Below are 24560 nucleotides of genomic sequence, written 5' to 3' on the forward strand. Positions count from 1 at the left end.
CTACAGCAAACCCAGGGATCACTCACCTACAGCAAACCCAGGGATCACTCACCTACAGCAAACCCAGGGATCACTCACCTACAGCAAACCCAGGGATCACTCACCTACAGCAAACCCAGGGATCACTCACCTACAGCTGCTTCCAGCAGCCCAGGCAGAGCCTGCAGCCGGTCCAGCTGCCCACTGCTGGAGGTCAGCTCACACAGGACATCGAGGAGCCGGACTGTCACCAGCGCTTCCTGGGAATGGAAAGGGCATTTCTGAAAACCCTGACGAGGAATATTGTACAAACACAAACCCGGGGACAGAAACAGGGGACAGGAACTCTCAGCACCTCGAGTTCCTTGCAGGTCTTCTAAAACTGCCAAGAACACATTTATATAAAATGAGGACATCTCTTTAAAATAACAATAGTGTATTACACTGCAATAACTTCTTGCCTACAGCGTTATATGTGCCTGAAAAACCATGGGGAAACCAAAACAGAGCCATAAGGGATAAAATTTTAACAAAAACACAGGAGCTTCCAAAAGCAGAAATACAGAAAATTGCTAGCTGAGAAAATTATTTCTGTATAAATGTTTTCTTTGAGTTTATTCAGTCGGAGTGTCCCGCTTTAAAGACACAAACACCGCCTGCAAGACACCACTTTGTTATCCGCAGGAATTCTGTAAAGTTCTGTGGTCAAATGAACTTTGGCTGCGAGAATTTACATTATTCTTGGGTAAATAGGGTTGGGACCAGAGATGCAGCGTATTGGTGAGGTACAAGACACACCATTTTATTTGCATATCATTTATTCAGCCAGAGAACTATTTTTTCTCATGGAATATGTTGATGCTGCTCATAATGACAATCCAGCACTTGGAGGAACTACCTTAAGAGCACTTGGCAGAATCTGGGACACCACATATTGCTCAGGTGCCAGGCTGGGGCTGCAAGATGATCCCACTCAAGGTGTGGTACATAAACTGCAAGCAGCCATGAAAAGGCTCACACAGGAACTATTCCTGCCTTGTGTGCTCCAGGACAAAGACAGGCTTTCTTATCCACAGTATAATATTTGTGAATCCCTATAATCAATATAATGTAATTAAAACCATCAACAATAGTGCTGAGCAATTAAGTACTACAATTATATTCGTTCCTTGCTCCTTGAAGACACCAAATCACTACAGGGTCCAGGTCCTAAAGCTTAATTTCCATTTTTTATCTCACACAGGTGTAAGAAGGTGCAAGTCTTGCCCTAAATTATTCAATAGATTGCCTTCAACGGCACAAAATCAGACTGTAAATACATCAGCCATTATCCTGCTACAAATTAAGAACACTCCAATTGTATTTCAGAGACAGTAACCAGCTATTTACAATTTTTAAGAGCAACAAACTATTTAAAAACCACAAAAGAACTCCCAAATTCTTATCTACATTTGAAACTCAATAATTTCAAAGAAACTGTTTAAACATCTCTGGTTGACTCCCTCCCCTGCTGTCAACCAAATTTTCTTTTGGTTGACACCTGTACAAAAGGAAGGCAGTAAAGGAGAATACTTCCTTTTGAAGTTCAAACCCCCCAAATATTTTGAAATCTGAAAGCCATCTTGATATGAATATAATCTGAAAAGCAAATAAGGAAATAATTGAAGAGTTTTTAAATAAACATCTTTTGAGAGATATGCAGAAAAGATATAAAGAGATGAAATAACAACTTCAAGTCCAGGGAAGGGTTTTATTTTGCAAGCATGGCTGAAAGTTAGTGCAAGCAAACTGATGCTGAAGTCAGGCTTAGAATGGAAAAGCTATTTTAAATGTTGGTTTAAGCGCTGCAGAAGCATATGATTAACTTCTCATGGGTTTAAGATGGAAGCTACAAGACCTGAGGTTCCTTAAGGAAAAAAAGGCAGTGCCTACATATAATAAATTAAACAGTGGATGGGACACCCAGACAATATTTTGGGAGCCAGGCCAGCCCAAGGGCTGTTCCCAGAGGCACTTTTGCTGTGGCCTCGGAGCTCTGGAGTCCAGGGCAGATCAGTGGGACAGAGCCTGGAGTCCAGGCAAAGCTGAGTTCAGTGTCACACGTGTTGCCTAAAGCATTTTTAATGACAGACTCCACGTGCACAGCTGCATTTTTTGCAGTCAAACACAACTCTTACGCAAAACCGAAAATATTTATACAATCAAGGAGAAATTGGTGCAATTCTTCATGATTTCTGGTAAGAAAACAAACAGCTTTATGAATTTGGGCTGGAATTTCTCTTTTCCCATGGCAAGCACATGTTATGAATGCATGTATACACACAATACACATGTACACGTACTGCCCTCCAGTTATTCAGCTATTAGGACTCACATTTGGTGCTCATTCAATGAGCCCCACTTCCCACCAGTGACACTCAACTTAGAGCACATCACGTTTATGTGAGACAGGAATAAGAAGTCAGTGTCAAACAGGTTGGGTTATTCAATAATATTCACAATGCTGTTGCCCCAGCACCTTCGAGTTGGACAGAGACCTCCTTCTGCTGGGTGCAAACAAATGGGTTTTTTTCCAAGAACTGAAACCACAGAATACTTGGAAAGTAACCACAAAGGATAAAAAAAAATGGGGAAAAAAAACCCAAAAATGAATTGCCTCAGTGTATGGCCTGTTACTGCCAAGCTAGTACCTTTTCCAGAAATAGCCAGTTAAGAGAAGAAGAGATTGCTGTGTGCTTGTTGGTTTGTGTTTGTTTGGGTTTTTTTTAACACATCCAACTATCACCTCCTCATAGAGTGATTTTTAACCTCTTTTCATAACAGCTCTCAAATTTAAAACTCTTGTGCCTATTTAAACAAACAAACAAACAAAATCAGCAAGTGTAACGGTATTTAACATTATCATATCAAAGCATTTAAGCCGTACCTGATCCTGTGCCTGTGGTGCGGCAGCGAACCTGAGCACGGCTCCACACTGCTCCTGGAAACAGCCCGCCAGGAAGGTGGCGTGGCTCTCCAGCACCTCCAGCTCCTCACTGCCAACAGAGCTCTTCTCACTCACCTTCGCCAGCATCAGCTCCAACAAAGTAACTCTGGGAGCAGAAAACAACTCGTTAATCACCGAGCCACAGAGAACCATTAGTACAATGAACTGATACTCCCGCTAAAAATGTTACAAACAATTAGCATGCAGAGGGGATTGTAAAAATTAAAAACTCTCACCAATACTGGCAATCAGTTCCTGCCTGCTGGTTTATTTCTGCACACCAATAATTTAATTCATCGTTCAAGTAATACTATCTGCCCAGACAGTCAGTATTTTTCTCAAGTCTATTTGAATTTCTAATTTCTCATGTCCTAACACAATGTTACTGTGACTGCACATTCCCTCTGTCTAAAGTTTCCACCAAAACAGCTCTTAAAAGTTGTTGTTAAGTTCAGCAAAATAAACACAGACTATTTGTCAGCTTCTGTTTGAAAATAGCAGCTTTTCACAACCCTTGCCTTGCCCTTCACTAGGTCTCCTCCAAGACCCCAAACCAATTCTGAGCACAAACAGGAAAATAAAAATTGATATGTACTTTATATATCAGCTGTTCTTTACAGTTTTATAATTACCACTTTATGGACTAAGCAAATCCAAGTTAATTACTTGTATACTCAGTAAGAATCACTGTGCATATCAAGCCAGCAAGTAAGATGATACATAATGAAGTTGCTCTATAAAATGTACTTGGGTCTTGCACTTTTTCTTAACTGCTTCAATGTCACTTTATTTCCAGTATCCCCTCACGGTGTCAGGGCAAACTGGAAGCATTTAGTGGAAGCAGGACTTGGAGGTGGCAGAGGCCCTCCCACAGCTCCCTGCTCCACCTGGGCTCCTGAGTCCCACTTCACCCTCTCAGCCTCAAAGGGCACTATTTATTGAACGGATTCAGGAGCAGGCTCAGGGTTTTCTTTCACCGAAATATTTGCAATTCAGATGGAAGGACCAACATTTAAACATGTGGAATAGCTCAAATGCTTTTTCTTTTAAATTTACCAAGCAGGTTGTCAGGAGGGGAAGAGAAATGTCTTTCTGTGTGGAAAAAGCTCGGTCACTGCTTTATTAACCTCCAAGAACCCACCCCTATTAATCACGTAACAGCTCCTCAGTCCTTGCTGAACTGAGCCCTTGGTGTCACTGATCCAGCTGCACCAACCCATTCTCTGCAGGAGCACAAAACCCTTTTCAACACGGCAGCACAGCAGCGCTCCCGGCTCCTCTGGGACAGGAGGCTGAGCCCCCTCTCCCAGGCTCTGCCTGCTCCTGCTCTGCAGGTCCCAGCAGGGCACCACACCCTGCCCACACCCCCAGGCTGACAGAGCCCAGGTCCCCAGCACCCCTCACCCACCGAGGCTTTCCCACCCGCCCACCACACAAAACCCAAGGGACGTGTCCTTCACCCCCCACACAGGGCTGGGCTTGACAGGCCACTTGTCCCCAAGTGCAGGGCCTTCCCTGCACGTGCTCAGCCAAGAACTCAGGCTGCTCACAGACTTGATGAACACAGGAGTCATTCCAATAAAACACTACCTCCTGCTTGGCAGGATTCTAGTCAGCTCTTGTTGCACCAATAATCCAAATAATACCCGTTCAGAAGTGACAAGCAATCCTTCTGTGAACAACCTGGAGGGTCACCACATAAACTATTCAACAGACTAAATGGTTGCCAACAGGGAAATGTTTTGCATGACTCTTCCTCTTGCAATATAATTGGGTGCCTTTTTCCACAACCATAATCCTTCCAGAAAAACAGGAGTGACGTTAAAACACCACCTGCGTGACATTGCTTTAGAAGGGTTTCTGTTCTCCTTAGGCATTCGAGTCAAACTGTTTTCCTGAGTTTCATTCCAGGCACAGTCATTCAGGACATGCCCATCTTTCCCTGAATTTCAAGCAAGTCTTGCCATTCAGCCAATAATTTCCTGAGAGCGACATGCTTTGTTCGGGTGCATGTTCTCTCACATTCCTTTCTTCTATTGTTTCTCTCAGTTTTCTTCCAAGACTCACCCTAATTTTTCCAAGTTAGTTCTCCCAAACAGTGCAATTTGCCCATTTCCTTTAAATGATCTCAGGACTCTTTAGCCACAGAGATGAAGAGTTTATTCCTACTTGTTTGTCTAAATACAACAAATATGTATATACTTGGAGCTAAATACAACAAATATGACAATTGTTATTACCAACTGAATTTTTCTAACACTCAGTTCAGTATCTAAAATAATTCTGTATATTTTATTTATGATTATACTTCTATTTGAAAATAATCATGCCCTGTCATTTTCCTTTTCCTTAGGTAACACTGAGGAACACTTTTTGTGAATCTGTTGCTTTCTCTCCTCTAGCCAAATTTAAACCAGTTCTTCTGGATGCTGACTAAATTGGCATGAACTTAGAACAGCTACAATAAAGTATTTGCAATCATCAGTAACACAAACTTCTGTCTCCTACAGCCTGCAAATAAACCACAGCATTCAAGTGCAATTTAAATCTGGAAGCTCATTACTACAAAATACAGTGCTGTCTCACTAAGCCTAAAACTAACAGTGTAAAATTCTATTGCTTTTATTATCATCAATGTTTGCATCAAGCGTGCCAGCCACTGAGTGCCAGCCACTTGGGGCATTCTTCCTCTAACTTAGACTCCCCTTTGCTGAAACACTTCCCTGACAGCAATGGCTCCACGAGACAAATGAGGTCCTTCCTCAAAGCTTCCACTTCTTTCACCTTCAAATGACACTTGCAAGCACTGTATGAAATGCAAAATGGTGAATTTGTGCGTGGCTGTAATTCAGTGCTGCTCTGTGTCTGTGAGCACTGCCAGGGACAGACTGAACATGAGCATGAAGTGGAGCCACTTACGGGACTGCAGTGCCCACTCCCTGGTAGGCAACTGGATCCCTGGCTGCATCCTCCCCTCAGGACACCCCCCTGGCACAGCACAGACACCAAACCCAGGGGTGCAAGGAGCTGAGCAGCTCAGAAACACTTGAAGCTATTCCCCTACATTTTTCTTGCTGTTAATTACAGAAAAACCCCTTCCTAAAAGAGACAACACAGATGTACACATCCTGAAGATTTTACAATGCAATTAAGGCAATCAGGGCATTAACTTACATTGTCCATGCTCAAGGCTAACTTGGATGAAAGCAAAACAGGCTTTTTCTAAATACTTCTGCCAAATACCTGCACACACGTGCAGGGACATCTCCAATCTGCTGAAAAATTCAAGAATCTCCACTCTTTTGGCTCAATACTGTGGCCAAACGCTTCTCCAACAGGCCCCTGCAGAGAACCAGCAGGCATTGCCACAACCTCATGGGATCATCCACGTGATCCTGCACCAAAAGCCCTTCAAGCCAAGGGATCCAATCCCCGTCTGCACCACAGGGTGTGAAACAAAATCAGCCCAGGGCTCTCTGGAGACTGATTACACCTCCTGCTTTAAGGACAAGAGCACCCTCACCCAGTCCTGCCTGTCCTCAGGGGCATTAGAAAACACACAAACCACCTGCCCTTCATGGTATTCCCCAAAAGAATTAAACCCAGCTCATTCACTTAAAACAGTCCTTCCCACCAGCTGGTTAAGGAGCCCCTACCTCCAGGCACATATTTGCTCAGCTCCTACTTGTTCCCATTTGGTCATCCTGAATTATGGAGAGAGGCAGTATTTCCCTCCTCACCGTTCCCATCCCATCCCTATACATTAATGATATTTACTTTATGGTTCAAACCCATCACATACTCTTTCTTTGCATGACACTCCTTTTGTTTCCTTATAGTCTCCAGTCAGTGCCTGCACCCTCATTTGTAATGACACTGGAAACACAACAACACTCAGGAAAAACCACATTAAGGCACTGTTTTGTTTAGTGCTTTATCTCTCACCTACAAAAACTATGTACAGGGAACTTACAGCTCCCCTGAGCACAACAGGAACAAAGCATCCATGGTGAACACACAAGCAAGACAACAAGATCTTCAAGCAGTTGGAGGAGCTGTAGAATTTTAGGACAGGTTTCCCCAAAGTTCATTGCCTTAAAATAATTTTTTTATCTTCCCCAATTCTCTATTACAGCAATTGTAAATGAGCATTTTCCTCCTACAGCAATGGCCATTTCCCATTAATTCAGCACACATTTACTCAAGCACTTGAAGGAAAACCAGCTGTGCTTCTTCAAGGTGAAGGTTCTCTGAAGCTTTTGAACAGTGAAATATTAAAAGATTAAGTAATCATGGGCATCTGCACATGTAGGTTTTGTAGGTTCTGCTCACCAGTACTGGACACACTTCCAGCTGTAGTAAAGACCTCCTTTTAAATTCTTGTCGTTACAACAGAAGTATGAACAGCTGAGGACGTTTCTAATGGAGCTGTAAAACCCTGCAGGGTGTGGTGCTCTTCTGAAATCAAGAGCCAGGCATGAAATCCTGCCCTTTTTTTTTTGTGTGAAGTATTTCTTTACCAAGTAATGGCGCCAACCTGGATTCTGCAACCCTACATAAATCACTGCCAGTTGTGGCTAAGCTGTAATGTTAACCAACCAATTTAAAACCATTACTGACATAGAAACATGTATTTAGAGATTTTGTGCCAACTCTGAAACCACACAGTTTTTCAATCATGTGAACAGGATACTCTATATGGAATGCTAAATACTCAAAGCCACACTGGGTTTTGGGGTTACCTTTCTTGATTGCTCAGTTTGGCATAGAGGGCTTTTACCAGCTCGGGACACTGCAGCAAATGGTCTGTAACAATCAGCAACCTGAAGGAAGAAAGGAAAAGTGTTACTGGTGCTACAAAAGCACCATCTACATTTATTCCAAATAGTGCTGGTTAGTTTTACTTGCAGATGAACGGGTGACATGCTTTTGGTCCTGTCTGCTGAAAGACAGAAATCCAAAACTGACAACAGCCTATTCTTTTTTCTTAATAATTCCTCTGGAAAGTGTGGCCAGCCTGCCCTTGTGCCAGTGTCAGTGTTTACACCCACAGCAGTCCATAGCAGGTGACAGGCCTTTAATTTCAACCCAGACTCGTACTCTCAGCATTATGGGGAAAAAAAAGTAGGTAAAAATATTTATCTCTTCAAATTACGCTCCTAAGAGCACCTGTGGTGTCATTTATTCCTCATAGGTACACACAAACTAAATGATGTATTTTTAAAGTAGCATGTCTGGCTACTAAATATACAGTAATGACAGATCAAGTCTCAGAGCATCCTCTGAGGTGATGAGGCCACAGAGAAAGAACAGCTAAAATAATATTCAAGCCAAGTGATTTCAATATTCCCTCCAGCTCCTCCCTAGTTTTCCCTTCGCTGACAGCCCTTCTTTTGCGTGTCCATAATCCACTACACAGCTAACAGGCAGATCACACAGCAGCCTTCCAGCTGCAACAGAGTACTTTTTAGACAAGTGGGCAAATAGGAGAACAAGAGGTCCAAAAGATTAACAGCTATTCCATTTCTAACAGTACATTTCTAACAGACTGAGCCGGCACTGGTTCAGTTACTGTAAACGACATTTTTTAGAGGAGGAGGGATTAAAAACTATTTGTGCTGTGCTTTTTTTTACTGATATTTGTACATTCACGAATGGAAAAATCCCAGCAGAGGCATAGGGAATCACCAACTTAAAACTGGCATGCTTAAAACTCACTGGAGTGAGTTTCTGAGCACAAGTTTGACAAAACAAGGCTCCCCTGAAATCAGGAGCACAAATGTGTTTCACCTGAGCCAAGTCACCAGCAGAGCAGTCCAGGGGAACACTGCCACAGTCCTGAGCCAACAACTCACAGCCACCCACCTGAAACCTTCCCCGTGGTAACACCTGACCTTATTTTTCAGCTTTAACCAGGAGCACAGGCTTTGCCTGGAGCTGTGAAAGAAAACACAACACTCCACGCTGTGCAGAACACAGAACTTGGCCTCAGTGTACAGGTTCCAGCTGACAACACAGCAGAGTGGAAGTGCCTTCAAGGACACAGCCTGAAGCCCCATTTTTTTCCTGCGGTAGGGACTATGAATTAAAATCTTAATTTTCGTGTTTAACGTTACTTTGAGGAAACCTTCTTAAAATTTGCCTCTTAATTAAAAAGCAATCCATAATTAGCACAAAAAAGGCCTAATGCTCCCAGGTGCACACCCCTGATCACTACTGCAAAGTAGAGGGGCTGGAGTTCAGCCATTCCTTGGCTCTACACTCCTGTATTTACTCACACACGTTTTTCACATTCACTAGAACTCTACTGCTTGAGGAGCTTGGAGTATTTCAGACTTAAGTTCCTGCTTCTTACCCTTCTGATCTCATGACATGATGTAACACCTTAGAAAAGAGAAGCTGTGGCTGTCCCATCCCTGGAAATGCCCAAGGCCAGGTTGGACGGGGCTTGGAGTAACCTGGGATAGAGGAAGGTGTCCTGCCATGGCAGGGGTTGGAAGCAGATGAGCTCTAAGGTCCCTTCCCACCCAAACCATTCTGGGATTCTATGAAGTGTCTGCTTCTGTATTTAAATGTCTCTTTGACCTTATCCACGTCCTGCACTACTGCGTCATGAAGAACAGAGCATGAGCACATTTCACAAGAGCATCACCAAGAGATAACAGAACTATCAGCAGAGGAAAGCACTTGCAGCTCTTTCTACCATGCCCAGAAATTTTGGAGGTAGCTAAGCAAGGACACGGCAAACTCAACCCAGTGTCTTTAGTCCTCAGCTCTCCTGTTTTTCATTTTGGGGCAGGGGAAAAGAGGATGAAAAGTAAGCCCATCCACAGCTCTGAAATAAAGACATTCAGTTTTGGGTTACTGACTGAACATGGCATGTCAGATGCACACAAAAGGCTTTGGGAGGAGATCGAAACTCTCTTTGGGGGCCAACAGCAGAACCACTGGGATAAACTGAGGACCACTGTAATTTAGTGAAGGAAATGGTGAAAATTAAAGCTGTTATGCAAGCGTAACACAGGAACAAATGAACAGTGTTAAATCTGCCAATTTTCTTGACTTTTTAAAAATTGTTTGGCTAAAATCCTAAAAAAATCCAGTGCTTCCATAGTAGATAAATACAGGAGGAGATGTTCAAAGACTTTCTAACAGCACAAGGGCTGTATTGTACCAGACTGAAGTTGAGAAGCAGCCAAGACAACGTGGTATGAGCTGCATTTGCACTCAGTGTATTCCAAATGCCCACTAAGCTCGCTCCAATCCAGGCTGGGTGCAAGCAATCAGCTTCATCATCAAATGTCATGCTCCACATTAAGTTGATTTGATCCCATTAGCAAGTTTAGAGAACAGGCTCCTCAGTCTCAGAAAATGAGGAAGAAAACCCCAACAAATGTCTTCAAAGTACCAAGAACAAGCCACGGCAATTCTCTACTTGATCAGCAACTTTCTCTTTCAATCTCAAAACCAAAAGCATTTTTCATCACCCTACAATAATGCCACTATCCAAAATATTTAGTAAGAACTAAGTAGCTATCTTTTTACTGTAATTTAACAGACAAATGTAACAAATCATCCAAATTTTGAAGAAAAAAGGTAGAAAATTCAGACAGCTAACCTTTCAGAGCGTTATCGTCAGCCTTTTTAGATGCTTAAAAAGCAACGTGCCTCATGAGGAATTGTTGGGAACCAGAACATATTTTAGAAGCAGAAGGATGTTTCACACTTGTGCAAGAAAAGCCCCCTATCAAAAACATTTTAAACCCAACAATTACAAGTATGAAGTTATTTACTAACAAATGGAACATGCCTTGTCATAACACCTCTGTAAAGAAGGTAATTCACCCCACTCCAACACCAGCACTTCTCACTCAAGAGAAGAATAGGGTTGAACCCCAAGTCACAGTACTCCTCTCCTGTGGGCTGTGCTCCAAGCACAGCACTGAACATCCTTCCATCTTCCAGAGGCATTCCCAGAATGGAATCATCCTGTCTGCAGGCCACGACAGTGTCCATCCACCAAGTCACCCCTCAGGTCTAGAGGGCCAAGTTCAGATTATGTGCAATAGTTCTCTGATACAGAAGGCACTCCCACTCAATTTGATACCTACCTCTGAAAGGCACTGAAAAGAGATTTATTTTCACTCATATGTGCAGTTGGAACATTTTTTTTCTGAAGAGCTACCAAGGAAAAAACTGTAAGATGATGAGCAATAGCCAACAGCACTTTGTGCTAAAAGCACTTCCTGCTCCCCTCTCTCCACAATGCAACGAGAAGAAAGAGGTGACAAGATAATGAAATGTGTGAGGCTGGGCTTTGAAAGATTGAGGAGATCTGTGCCAATTCACTGCTACTGCAAATAGAATGTAGAAGCTGCTCAGATCTCTACAATTAAGGAAACTTTTCCCAATTGTCAGTACTATTTAAAACCACAGTTGAACTTGGAACCTGCAACAGAACTCCGACTTTCCTGGAATTAAAAAAGGAATTACTTTCTGGAGAGGAGAAGGAGGGGTTGGGGGACATCCTAAACTGCCCAACAGAAGAAACAAATCTTCCTTCCCATGCCAAACAGCTGACCACACTCTTAATATCGCTCTTCGGGAAGCCAAAAGGCACATTATGCCTCTTACTTTAAAATGGAGGATTTTTCTTCCTTGCTCTTCAGGAATCAAAAATACAACCTGATTTTCCTTTCCTTATTAGCTACACTGCCCTATGCACACACTTGGAAAAACTGATGACACAAGGTATACTCTCATCTCTAATGGAGGCACCAAAGTATTTCTAAAATAAACAGCTTTTAGAATACACATTGGTCTTGGTTAGGATAAATTATAATGTAATTTGGTACCATTTTTTCCTAATTATTTTACAAAACACATATGTTTGCAGGTCCAATATTCTAAAATAGATCTCACATGACGATTTCTGTTCTAAATACAGCACCTTCTAAACTGTGCAACACACTGTGTTGCTGCTGATTAACACAAACCCCAGAGGAGTGGAAGTGGATGTCTAGGGAAACACAGAAAAAGTACCTTTTAAAGGCTCCATGATTTCCCAGAGCCTAAGGCATAGCTCTTTATATATTTAAGAAACAGCTTCCACTGAAAAATCAAATAAAGGGGCAGAGCTTGGCAAACCTTTTCAGCACACTGCACCTTGGGAGGAAGGAGGGAGTTGGTTACAGAGGGCTCTCCAGGCCTCGTAGAAATCCCACAGAAACAGAGGGAGTAGGGAACACATTTCAGCTACTGAACAGCGTGTTCCAGCTTTGTTTCCTAAAGAAAGGTCGTGTCCAACTCCCTGACAGCATTTTGTAGGCAGCAGCTGCTGAAAGCAAGCAGCACTGGAAAAGGGAATTACCTTCTGGAGTAAGGATGTTTGCTTATGTGTTTAAGATATTTAAACATTAACACATTTAACTGTTGGAGCAAGTCCAGAGGAAGCCACAGAGTTGATAAGGGGACTGGAGCAGCTCCCCTATGGAGACAGGCTGGGAGAGCTGAGACCATTCAGCCTGGAGAGGAGGTTGAGTGGAGACCTCACAGCACCTTCCAGGATCTGAAGGGACCCTACAGGGAAGCTGGAGAGGGACTGTTCATCAGGAACTGCAGTGACAGGATGAGGGGAATGGCTTCAAACTGACAGAGAACAGGTTTAGATTGGATATGAGGAAGAAATTCTTCCCTGTGAGGGTGGGGAGGCCCTGGCACAGGTTGCCCAGAGAAGCTGTGGCTGCCCCAGCCCTGGAAGTGTCCAAGGCCAGGTTGGATGGGACTTGGAGCAACCTGGGCTGGTGGAAGGTGTCCTGCCCAGGGCAGGGGGTGGGACTGGATAAGCATCACAGTGCCTTCCCACCCAAACCATCCTGTGACTCCCTATGTTCAACTCAGCTTGTCAGAAGCTCAGAATTAAATCCATGTATCATCAGAGACACATTGGGAAGATGGAAGATACAGAGAAAATCAAGTACTGTCACATAAGGCCTTGGAAAAACTGCTCATCCCTTTGAATAGAAATGTAAGACGAAGAGAGTGGTGGAGGAAACAGAGCCAAAAGATCACAGTTGAAGAGACAGATCTGCTGCTTCTGGGGACTAAGTAACACTAAAAGAAAAGGGGGAAAAAAAACATCTCAAGAGGGTGGAAACAACACAAGTAAGAGGTTTTAAAACTTCCCATGTACAAGGAAGCATTTTAGAGGGAATGCTAATCCCAGAACTGATCATGAGCAGAGAAAGCTGGAAGGAATAGATCATTAGCTGCCCCTGAAAGGGAGATAAAACAAATGCAGTATGAGAAGAACAAATGAAGGCGAAGAAATGGGGGGAACAGGTATAAGATGAATCACAGAAAGGCTCTAGAACTAGTAAGATTCAGAAAAATCAGCCCCTTTAGAGCAAGGAATTATCTCTTTCCCTTTCAAGGCAATGCTGTTTGAACACCTGCTCAGTGTTTGGTATTACAGTGGTGCAATGCACTTTTTGGGTTAGATTTTGCACTTGTGAATGCACCTGACCTGTGCTGCAGTGCCAACATTCCTGAAAGATTTCCATTTATAATTCAGACTGCACAAACTGCCAAGAAACATACTACAAACTCATCACTTTTTCTTTCATTTGGAAAACCTGATAATGAGCTCTGAGACTTTACAAGCCAATAAAGTGCTAGGAAAGAAAACCAAATGTATTATTTTCTTTAGGGCTGGAAGAAATTCCAGTGCTTTTCCCCATACGAGGAACTGAGCATTCTGACAGGAATCAGAGGGCAAACTTTCTGCAAATGCCCTATGGCAGGGCCAGGGTTACCCTCTCCACTCCTCTCTTTTCCTTCATCAGGGTCTTCTATCTTGTATACAAGTTTACCCCTTTTTAACTTGAAGACAACCCTGAAGAGAGTCTCCCACCCACCTCAAACATCCACAGTGGAGGTAAGACATTTTCATCACAACATCCACAGAATGCACTTAAGACTGGAGAGATTAGGGAACTGGATCCCTCAGCATTCATTTTGGTGCTGCATTTATTCTGCAATTACCTTCAAAACATAAATTTACCACCACAGCTTTCATATCTCAGTCAAAACACATTCCAGCCCATCAATACATAAAGAAAATTAAGGATTATCAAGATAATTATCTGGAAACCAACCTTTCTGTTATTGCAAATGACAAAACTAGACTTAGTTTGCCACTTCTCCAACAGAAGTCTTGTCACCTGACCCTGAAATTTACAGTTTGCTTTCTGAGAACTATTTATGTCCTAAGCAAATTGACCTTGTCAAAAAAAAGCCCAGCCACAAACAAATTTAAAGTCATTTTTTCAGTACAAAAGCAAACTATTAAATGACATTTGATTTTCATTCAATCATCTTAACTCCCTTTAGAGATTTTCCAAACAACTAGTAAAACCCCCACAATTCTTCCTAATTAAATTCTAAATTTAAACATGACCTTCAAAAGAATGCTACAAAAACATACAAACCATTTTTTTTCCCCTTGGAATACATCACACAATAAGCTGACTGTGTATCCTTGCTGTGCAGGGCAGAACATTTATCAAATGCATAACTGACAACAATATTTACAAGAATGGCCATTAGCAAAAAAACCCACAAAAGCTCAGTAGAATAAAACCACTGATTAGGTGCCTTAAAGTATGAAAATAAAGATTCACAAACAAAACTTCTTCTGTTTTGGTATAAAAATGATGGCACGTTGCACTAGGCAACAGATTTGTTAACCAAGAAAAAAAAAGAAACCCCCCAGGTTTTGTGTGGCACTCCTAAGCATTACTCATACAAGTCTTCCTTGTATGTGCTAACTTTAAAAAACCTCCACAGACCAGCACACAAATATAAATTAGTTAGAACCCTGTTACATTAAAAAAAAGAAAAACAGACCATGATTTGAAAATTCTGTTACATATCCACAAAAAAATATGTAGCCTTATTTTAGCAACAATCAAAACAGCCATTGAAACCATCATGAGAATTTCCTCTGTACTAAGTGGCTAATTGCTAAACAGATCTGCATTTACCACCCAGCAGTGTCACAGACAGACATTTTAACACAGATTTACTCCAGGAAAAGCCAACTCTAAAGATACATACGACCACTCGGACTCCAGCTGCTCCCTGTAGACTCTCAGCACATGCAGAGCCACAGCCAAGTTCCCGGGATACAGCAGCTCTCCCACCTTCCCCGGGGCCAGGCAGGTGAACAGGACCATGCAGCAATAGGCAACAACCTTCCTGTCGCTGTACGTCAGGCACGTCCTGCCAGGGAAAACGGGGAGGGAACAGCTCCTTAACAGGAGCCTGGAAAAACAGGCCAGGGGCACCGAGCTCACTGAGCTGCTCTTACAGACAACCACGAGCTGGTCTCTGCCTAAGAGGGACAGAATTCACCCCAAGTCCCAGCTGAAGATCAAACTTAACAGGAAACTTAAAAATATTCATGGGAAATTAGAACTAACTGAAGAGCTAGAAACTCGGGGAAACAATAATAAACTGTTTCATAAGGTCTTTCTACACCCAGTGCTGACAAACAGCTTCTAAAACCCACTCAGAACAATTCTCAAGCCTTTGTCACCAGCTCACTATGAAAAGTCTGGGCAAACACATCAACTATGTTGCCATGTGTCTGCACAGGATAGTTTATTAAATATTTCATTACACAAACATGACGAAACCTCCAGATATGCTGGTGAGCTCAGGAGGGGGACAAAAGGATTGGAAGACACAAAGATTAATGGACCTTTGTAGATTCTGCATGATCCAGCAATACTGAAAGGTCTGCACAGCGGTGAAAAAAGAAAACGCTGCCTTCTTGGAAATGAGTGTAACTGCTTGAAAACACATCTGAAATACAGCTCATGGCTGAAGCTCCTCATTCAAAATAGAGTTTTCTTCCAGTTTCCACCAAATTAAATCAATTTACGGTTAGTGTGGAACAAGCAGGTTTCGAAAGGCCCTGACCCTTGCGGTTGGCTAACAAAAAACATCTACAGGATATGGTCTCAACCATCCCCTCCTCACCAAAGTTATTTTTCAGAGTTTCATGGTGCAAAGGGCACAGCCATCATGTGCAAGAGATTTGAACACAACCACAGAAATGACACCAGGAGAAGACCCGCCTCCATGCTTACAAGAAGAGATCTGGGAAAGCACACTTCCAAAGGCTATTCTGGGAGTCTCCATTTCCTGCTGCAATGTTTCCAAGAAACTGGAGACTACAACGAAGAGCTGAAAAAAACCCAGAAAATAATATTAACAGGAATTCAAAACAACACTAATACATTTCATATAAACGACATTTCAATATTACAGACACACAGTGCAGAACCATCTCCACAAAGCTTCAGGTGCAGTATTTCACTGCTACTGTACATAAATATTGGCATTTTCTCTTCTAATGCAAATAATTTTACAAAGTATTTTAGAACTATACACAGGACTTGTTTGTGTATTAAACACTGGCAACTAGGGATGACAAAAACTATTTGACAGTTCCTTGCTATTCACATCCCATTCTGCTTAGCTGGTCAAGTCATTAAAGAATATGATGATGTGCTCAATACTTGCTAATTTCTATCCCAGAAAAATCAAAGCCAGCACTCCAAGTTACTTTGCCTCCAGTTTTAACACTGAATTTAATATGGCAGATTTCTGCTCTTACTACAAAGGATTTATTCTAGCCTCTTCTCAATACAGATTTAAATATGGGAAGATGGTATTTCACCACACAGTTTAATATCCTAGAGCAGCCAAAAGGTCTAAATTCACAAAAAAGAAAAACATGAACCCACAGACCTCACAAAATTAAAACACTTTTGCTAGCCCTATTGACAGCGCTCAATAGCCTGGGCCTTGTTAACAGGCTGGCAAAGAAACTTCAAATTAAATGTTTAAACTCAGTTTAAGAGCTATTACAAATATCAGCCTATTACAGATGGAGGTGGCTGATATTGCCAGGTTCTGTAAATCTAAAATTAGGTCTCTTGGAAGGATGTTGTGCCAGCTGGCAGCCAGATTTCCTACAGAAGTCTGGGCATACGTTCCCTTGGGAACAACAAGAAAGCAAGTCAAAAATGAGGTCACTGGGGCTTAGGGAATAGTAACTTGTCCTTCCATGTATATATATGTGTTTAAGCCCAAAATATGTATGTCTTCTCCATAATGCATTTGAATCCTGTTCCCCTCTAGTTGTGATGATGCCCGTTCTCTCCCTGCACATCTGCAGTGTTTCATTATTTCTTGCTTGTCCCTGTTGCTTTTCCTGCCCATCTGCTTCCCACCCTGCTGACTCAGGAGTTTGCTGAGGGACAAGCACAGGCACACCAGAGGACACTTTATGGGAAAAAGAAAACCAAAAAGGCAGCAAATCCTAGGAACAGGGTATTGCTTCCCTTGGGGAATTCCTTACCTACACTGTGAGGAGAAAGGCCTCCCACAGATACAAGAGGTTGGCTGATTATACCCAATCTTTCCCTGGAATTTGCTTGACCTTTTCCAGCTATGAATTACACTCTGGTCATTAGAGATTAGTCTGTCCAAAAACTACTACAGACTAGGGAAAAAACACCACAGATCTTTTAAAGTTACCATTCTTACTGTACAGACACTGCTTTTCTCCTCTGCAAAAACTTCATCGCCATAAAATCATAGAATCCTGAAATCACTAAGCTTGGAAAAGACCTTGAAGATCATCAAGTCCAGCCATCAACCCAGCACCATCATGTTTCATTACTACACCATGTCCTCAAGTGCCACACCCACATGTTTTCTGAACACTTCCAAGGATGGTGACTCCACCACTTCTCTGGAAGCCCTTTCCAATGCTTGACAACTCTTTCCACGAAGAGGTTTTCCCTGATACCAAACCTAAACGTCCCCTGGCACAACTTAAGGCCATTTCCTTCCATGGCCTTTCCATGCTGTTAGAGCAAAAGCAAGAAAATCTAGAAGCTGATGAAGACAACCTTCCATTTTTCCATCTGCTCAATGTGCTTTCTGAAAAAGGGAGGAAAAAGGAAAAGAAAGAAAAAGAAAATAAAAGGGCAAGCCTACTTCACTTTTCCCATGAAAACGCACACATCTTTATGAAGTTAAAAACAATTATCAAACACCAACTTAAACAATCTTGTAGCTATCGGCACAGCTACATTTTAACTGAAAAAAGGTTACTCTGTGTGTGGTCACCAGGACTATTTTTAACCTGATGGTCAACCACTGGGAAATTACATGTACTAAGATGTAACTTCTGATAGCAGATGGACCCTAGAGCTGAAGAGATTTTCGCCCTCAGTGGGACTTCAATGGTTGCTGCAAAAGAAGGGTGTTCTTTGGCAAATGCAAACACACAGAATGCACCTTGCCCTCTCAACCAGCCTGCCATGGGTTATGGACACTTCTCTAGGTTCTGCAGAAACAACCTCTTTGTACAACAGGGCAAGGGGTATAAGTGGAAACACTGACTCTTTAGTAATGAATTTTGGTACCTAAATGCTTGTCTACATGTAAACTGATCTTCAGAGTTGCTCCAGGCCACCCATGCAAAAGGTGAGGTAGCTGATCCTCAGAGGCCCTGCAGGAGGATGGTTTAAATGCACTCCAGCAGGTCAGTACCTTCAGCATCACACCTCCCCCTGTTCCCTGCAGTCCCTTATGATGACACAACAACTGAAACAGCTCTAGTGCATGCTTCTCATTTAATTATTAGATTGAAATTGTATCATTTAACAATAATATTATAAGGTCTGAAGGACACAATCACAGGATGGGTCAGGCTGGAAGGGACCACAGTGGCTCATCTGTTCCCACCTCCCTGCCCAGCAGGGCCATCCCAGAGCACATGGCACAGGATTGTGTCCAGAGGGTCCTGGAATATCCCCAGGGAGGAGACTCCACACCCTCTCTGCTCTCTGTTCAGGGCTGGGTCACTGCCCAGCAAAGAAGTTCTTCCTCAGGCCCAGGTGGAACTTCCTGGGCATCAGTTCCTGCCCGTTCCTCCTGTGCCATTGCTGGGCCCCCCCAGCAGAGCCTGGTCCCTCCTCTGCCCCCTCCCTGCAGCCCCTGACACACCCTGGGGAGGGCCCCTCTCAGGCTCTGCTCTGGAGGCTGAACAGCCCCAGCTCCCTCAGCCTTTCCTGCTCCCAGAGCTGCTCCAGTCCCTTAATCATCTCCAGCCTCTGCTGGACCCGCTCCATGAATCTCCACAGGCCTGACCTGTGTCCTTCTCCTCACAAAGACATCATTTCACACAGTGTCATTTGCAGAATCCGATTTTGTATAAGATAAAAAGTTAATCCCTGAAGTTCTTAGGACAAAGAGTTTAAGCACTAGGATTTTGAAATACAATACACTGTTTCCTTCTGCTCCACATGGCTGGAACAGCAGCCCTTGAACTTGCTCACCGATCACCTTGGAACACTTTGACAGCAGCTGCAGAGGCTTAAAACAGGCCTAAGAGATTTCCATTCTTTTTATTTGGGGCAGACAGCACAGTGATAGCTGTGATCCTTGGCCTTTACCGCAATTATAAAACAAACAGAGATATAAAACAAATCCAACCAAAGCTGTACAGCATCGGTGGTCAGACTGCAACATAAGGCCTGCAAACCTACAGGTCAGACTGCAACATAAGGCCTGCAAACCTGCATCTCTCATTTAATGCTCTGCTAAGCACTAACATTCAGGAAGGGCAGAGCTGCAGTGCCCCCTCTGCACTGGGCAGGCACTGAGGCTTACAAGGACCTGGAGCACATCCCACTCTGCCCTCCAGAGCACCTCTGGTTGTTTGTAAACAATGGCAGAATGCTCTGTGATACACTGCCACCCCTGGGAAAATAAAACCTCCAGCTCAGCAGAAGGTGTAGACCTCTATTACTACAAAATGTGAGTTTCCACCACTATCATCCGGTCATTGACTTGTTTCCTTGTGGCTGCGAGTTAAAGCAACTTCCAGTCATAAAAAGAGTTATTTGCCTCTTCACCACCATGAATCATACCACAAATACTGATGAAAATGTATTTTCCTTGGAAAACAGTCTGTCTAGACTACTCAAATTGAATGTCCAATACATATATGGGCTCTGTCATTTAACGTTATTAAAGCAGTGCTCAGTATTTTATTTCTGTAAATAAAATGAACGTCTAGCTACCGACGTGATTTCCGCCTTGATCTTCCTGCACTTGCTGCAGTGCAGACGAGGAACCCACTTTTACCATCTGTGGAATACCAGCAATGTTGTGTTTAATAAGTTTCTGCTCCCAATCCTCAACCCCTCCACCTCCAAAACAAAGTCGGACTCTTAATTTTTTTTTTCTTTCCCTCCAGAAGTGCCAACTCTAATATTACCAGAACATTCCGTGCACTGACTGGACAACCCCTCTGTTCTTGCAAGACAAACGTCTAGGCAGAGTATCAACACGGTGTTCTGACTGAACAGGAGCATTTGACTCCAAGGCCAGTGAAATCCCCACTGTGCTATCAGGAATGTGCAGTTACAGATGAAGCAGAAGAGAGCTGGAAGAAACCATCAGAGCACACATCAAATTAGCCTCTGATGCAAATCAAGTTCTAATGAAGTCTCACAATGGGAGACCCAAAAAAATTTATTTCTGCATTTCCTAGGAAGGAAAAGAGTCAGTTTGACAGACCACTGAGGACATGAGGTTCACAGTGACTCTGATTCAAACAGCATTAGCAAGGCTTATTAAATACAGTAACAGGACCATTTTCTTTAGCTCCTGGTATTTTAATTGCATCATTTCATTTTTAGAAAGTAAACATAAGTGTGCTCATTTCTTTAATAAATTATCTACTAAAATCTAAAGGCATATGAAATGGGACTCGTGTTACATCCCCACAAGCAGCAGAAACACATGCCTGGGATTAGTTTCCTATGTGAAGTAAAACACGTCTAAGTGTTTGCAGACCTGGAACTGCATTTATAAGCTTCCTGCACACATTAGCATGTAAAATCTTGTTCTGGAATCAGCCTAAAAGCTGAGCCTAAATCTAACAGACAATGTCTCTTTAAAGAAAGACCCTGTTGTAGCAAAATCAGCAAGTTTGAAGTACTGGGGAGTCTCAACCTGGGCTTAAACCATGCCAGGAAACCAAGAAAAATAACAAGAAGGACTGGCCACCCACTATGCATTACTCGTGGTGTCTGACCCTATGACACACTCCTACATGAGACCTTGTACAGGCCTGAAAAAAAAATGAAAAAAGGAAATTATTAACACGTAAAATACTAACCAAGATTATGAGCAAATTTCTCCAATTATTTTTGATGGCATACTGTGGATGTTGTTCCATTTAACCCCAAATTTCCACCTAAGTGTTTATACTTTCCCTCAGAAAGCTAAAGGATCTCTTTCTGTAAGTCTGTGGAAAGGGTATCAGACTTCCCCCCCTCCCTTGTAGCATTTATATTCTGCATCTGCCTCATAGATGGACCATGGTCCTTTTGCAAGGACAGAAAATGACAAGTATACTTACATTTAATATTTTCAGTTGCATATCCACATTAATATACAGCAACAATTTTAGCATCAACCTTTTTGGGCATTACCATTTATTTTTATTTATTTTTGATACCAATAAAGGCAGTTTGCCTCTTCCCATTACCATATTGTGGTCCCTTTTGTATCACACGTGCTGTATTGTCCAGAGGATGGAAGAAAGGGAAAGAACTTGATGTCTCTTGGTAAAAATCATGTAACTTGGCAGTATTCCCTAAAATTATCACCAAGAAGGTAATGACAGGCACAAGGCATTTCTCTCCAAGCCCAAAGCTGGTAGCAAAAAAGGATGCTGCAGAATGGGAAATAAATCTTGTAGCTCGTGTCTGGAAAGCCACAGTCACACAGCTCCCTTTTCCCACTGGAATGATGCTCCTGTAACTGGAGACTCTGGAAGTTGTGCCTTGGCAATCATAATCAAAGGGTTCAGAGAATGCCATGGTGAACTTCTACACAATTATAACCCCTTGGATTTTTATCCCAACAGGCAACAGTTTATCCAAAGACAAGCAGATGCCTCCCATTGTTCTCTCTGCCTAGATCTTCCTCCAGCTTTTTTCCATCCCCTTCCATCTTCACTTTCCCTGGAGGAAGAACTACAGCACCCTTGGGCCTTGGTGGAAGGCTCTTTAGAAGGGGTATGTCCTCTCAGTACATATGAAAACAGTTCAGCTCCTTCTCCCTGCATTGTATTTAGGACGTTCTGTCTTTACTAAGTTCTCTGCAATTAAAAGGTTGGTTTGCCCCATTTTTCCCACCTTTATCTTGAGATCCTGATGCCCCTGCTGGAGAAAACATGGCAACCATATCAAATCTACAGATATTTCTGCAAGGTTTGATTCACATATATTTATGTAGATCAGAAACCTGCCTCATTATCACTCTTGCTGACATTATTTGCTGGTAGGGTAGGGGACAGTAAAGAACAAGGAAGGAAGGGAAGGGTTTACAGAACACTGTATTTAAAGATCCACAGAAATATATGCATTACTGTTCATTTCAAGCCTCAACCAAAGTAACCAGAAACCATTCTAATTAAATAGACATCAGCAAACTCCTATTTCCTTTGTGCTCCAAGTGGATATCAGTCCACATTAGAAAACCACTATGCATGTGGCATAAATCAGCAACATCTTGGCAGGCTGTACTAGAAAGCCTCCAAATTGCAGGAGCAGGAAAAAAACCAAACCAGCTCTACACACTGTCTAAAAGCTGTACCAGCAAGGAGAGCAGGGAGCCCACAGGGCAGCCCACTGGCCTGCTAATTGTGCTGCCTTAGGGATATTTCCTCAGGTTAGTCTCTGTCCTAGAAGGAGCAAAATGCTTCACACTGACAATGACACACCACTGCCTCTGCCTTCCAGTACAGCAATCAGTGAGTGCCACGAGAAGGACACCTTGGATCATCAGCACAACACCAAACTGCTAGAAAGCAGCAGCTCTCTAGTCACTGTTTCAAAGTTTGCTCCCAGTGCCATCCATGCCATCAGTACCTGGCAGGTGAACATCATCAGGCAAGATCTGGTCTGTAGTTCAAACTGTAGCTCAACAAGGTGCTGAAATAAAACATTTTTATACTCACAGTCCACAGTAAATGAAATAATTCAGCTCAGCACAGCTTGAATGGAGAGGGACAGGACAAGGAGAAGGGCTTCAAGCTGACAGAGTAGGTTTAGATTAGATATTAGGAAGAAATTCTCCCCTGTGAGGGTGGGGAGGCCCTGGCACAGGTTGCCCAGAGAAGCTGTGGCTGCCCCGTCCCTGGAAGTGTCCAAGGCCAGGTTGGACAGGGCTTGGAGCAACCTGGGCTAGTGGAAGGTGCCCCTGCCCATGGCAGAGGGTTGGAAGTCGATGAACTTCAAGGTCTCTTCCAGCCCAGGCCATTCTGTGATTCTATGATCCTAAATCAGTCAGTCACTGCAGAAACAACAGGACTCGGGCAGAGGATCGAGCCCACAGAAGGAAAAAACCACTACCAAGAACCACAGAATTCAAACACAAGACATTTAGATCTAGGAAAGGGTTTTAAAATGAGAGAGACTAATAAAGGATAAAACACAGCAAACCAGAGTTTACTGTATTTCCACACCAGAGCCTGTGCAATGATGATCCAAGCCCTGCTGGAAGTTGGAAGCCCCACTCTCCCCCCTAGGGCCGTAACCCTTTTCCTAGGTGTTCTGAAAACAGTTCAAAAAAAGCTGTGGCAGTATCCACCAAAACCCAGCAGAGAGAGAGGGCAGTTGTACATTTAGAAGTGCAGAGCAGGGCAGGACTGGAGCATCTGTGCCCCGGGTACCTCCCCCTGCCCAGCCCCAATCCCGCCTGCACCAGGAACCAGCCAGGGGAACTGCCCGCGGCCACAAATCCTGCTGCTCCCCTCCTACCAGAGACCTTGCTGGCTGCTGCTCACACTCACTTTTAAGGGGAGCTCAGACTTGTCTAAAGAAACCAATACATTAAAACAAAAAGAGCTAAACAAAGGAACAAAAAAACCTCACCCCAACTGAACAACCCCTAATGGCACAAAAGAACAAACCAATTACTTAAAACCTTCCTGTCTGGTAAAAGTAGTAAAATGCTCTGAGCTATAGTAATTAGGGGATTGCAAAACTCAAAAAAACAGAGGATTTTCTTAAGCTATGGAAACATGAAACCAAAATCCCAATACAAGTGCAACTAGCAGTTTACTCCTACCAGATAGTGTATCAACTGATTGTTAGGGCACACACTCTGCAAATGCTACAGAGACCATGAAAATCCCAATATTATTTTTACAGATTGGAAAAACACAAAAGCCAAAAACAACACCAATAACTCAAATAAAAAACTCATGCTTATGTTTACATAAAAGTTTGATGAGTATAATATATTCGTCACACTCCCACAATTATTCCCCGAAAATACTATAAATATTATTTTGACAATGTAATTATAGTTTTTACTTTAACAGTGGCAGCAAAGTGTTGGCACCAATCCCCCATACAAAAAGTCTAACAGACAAAGCAAAGATCACACATAGGAAACTGGCAACTCTTATTCCTATGTCCCTTATTCCTAT

At 42.8% G+C, this 24560-nt stretch overlaps 1 protein-coding gene across 2 annotated transcripts in view; it reads right to left on the bottom strand.

The window, feature by feature from the left end:
- The window catches only part of ATXN10 (ataxin 10), a 67985-nt gene that overhangs the window by 31047 nt on the left and 12378 nt on the right, over positions 1-24560 (bottom strand). Inside the window, exons 4-8 of one of the 2 annotated variants that reach the window (XM_017826690.1) lie at positions 16120-16216; positions 15083-15247; positions 7708-7788; positions 2906-3071; positions 131-239 (exon numbers count right to left, since the gene is read on the bottom strand). In XM_017826690.1, coding sequence (XP_017682179.1) covers positions 131-239; positions 2906-3071; positions 7708-7788; positions 15083-15247; positions 16120-16216 — 618 coding nt within the window. The remainder of the gene's footprint in view (positions 1-130; positions 240-2905; positions 3072-7707; positions 7789-15082; positions 15248-16119; positions 16217-24560) is intronic. The other variant, XM_017826691.1, reaches the window with a different exon arrangement.

Source organism: Lepidothrix coronata, unplaced genomic scaffold (genome assembly GCF_001604755.1).
Source record: "Lepidothrix coronata isolate B3197 unplaced genomic scaffold, Lepidothrix_coronata-1.0 Scaffold129, whole genome shotgun sequence".
Classification (NCBI taxonomy): domain Eukaryota; kingdom Metazoa; phylum Chordata; class Aves; order Passeriformes; family Pipridae; genus Lepidothrix; species Lepidothrix coronata.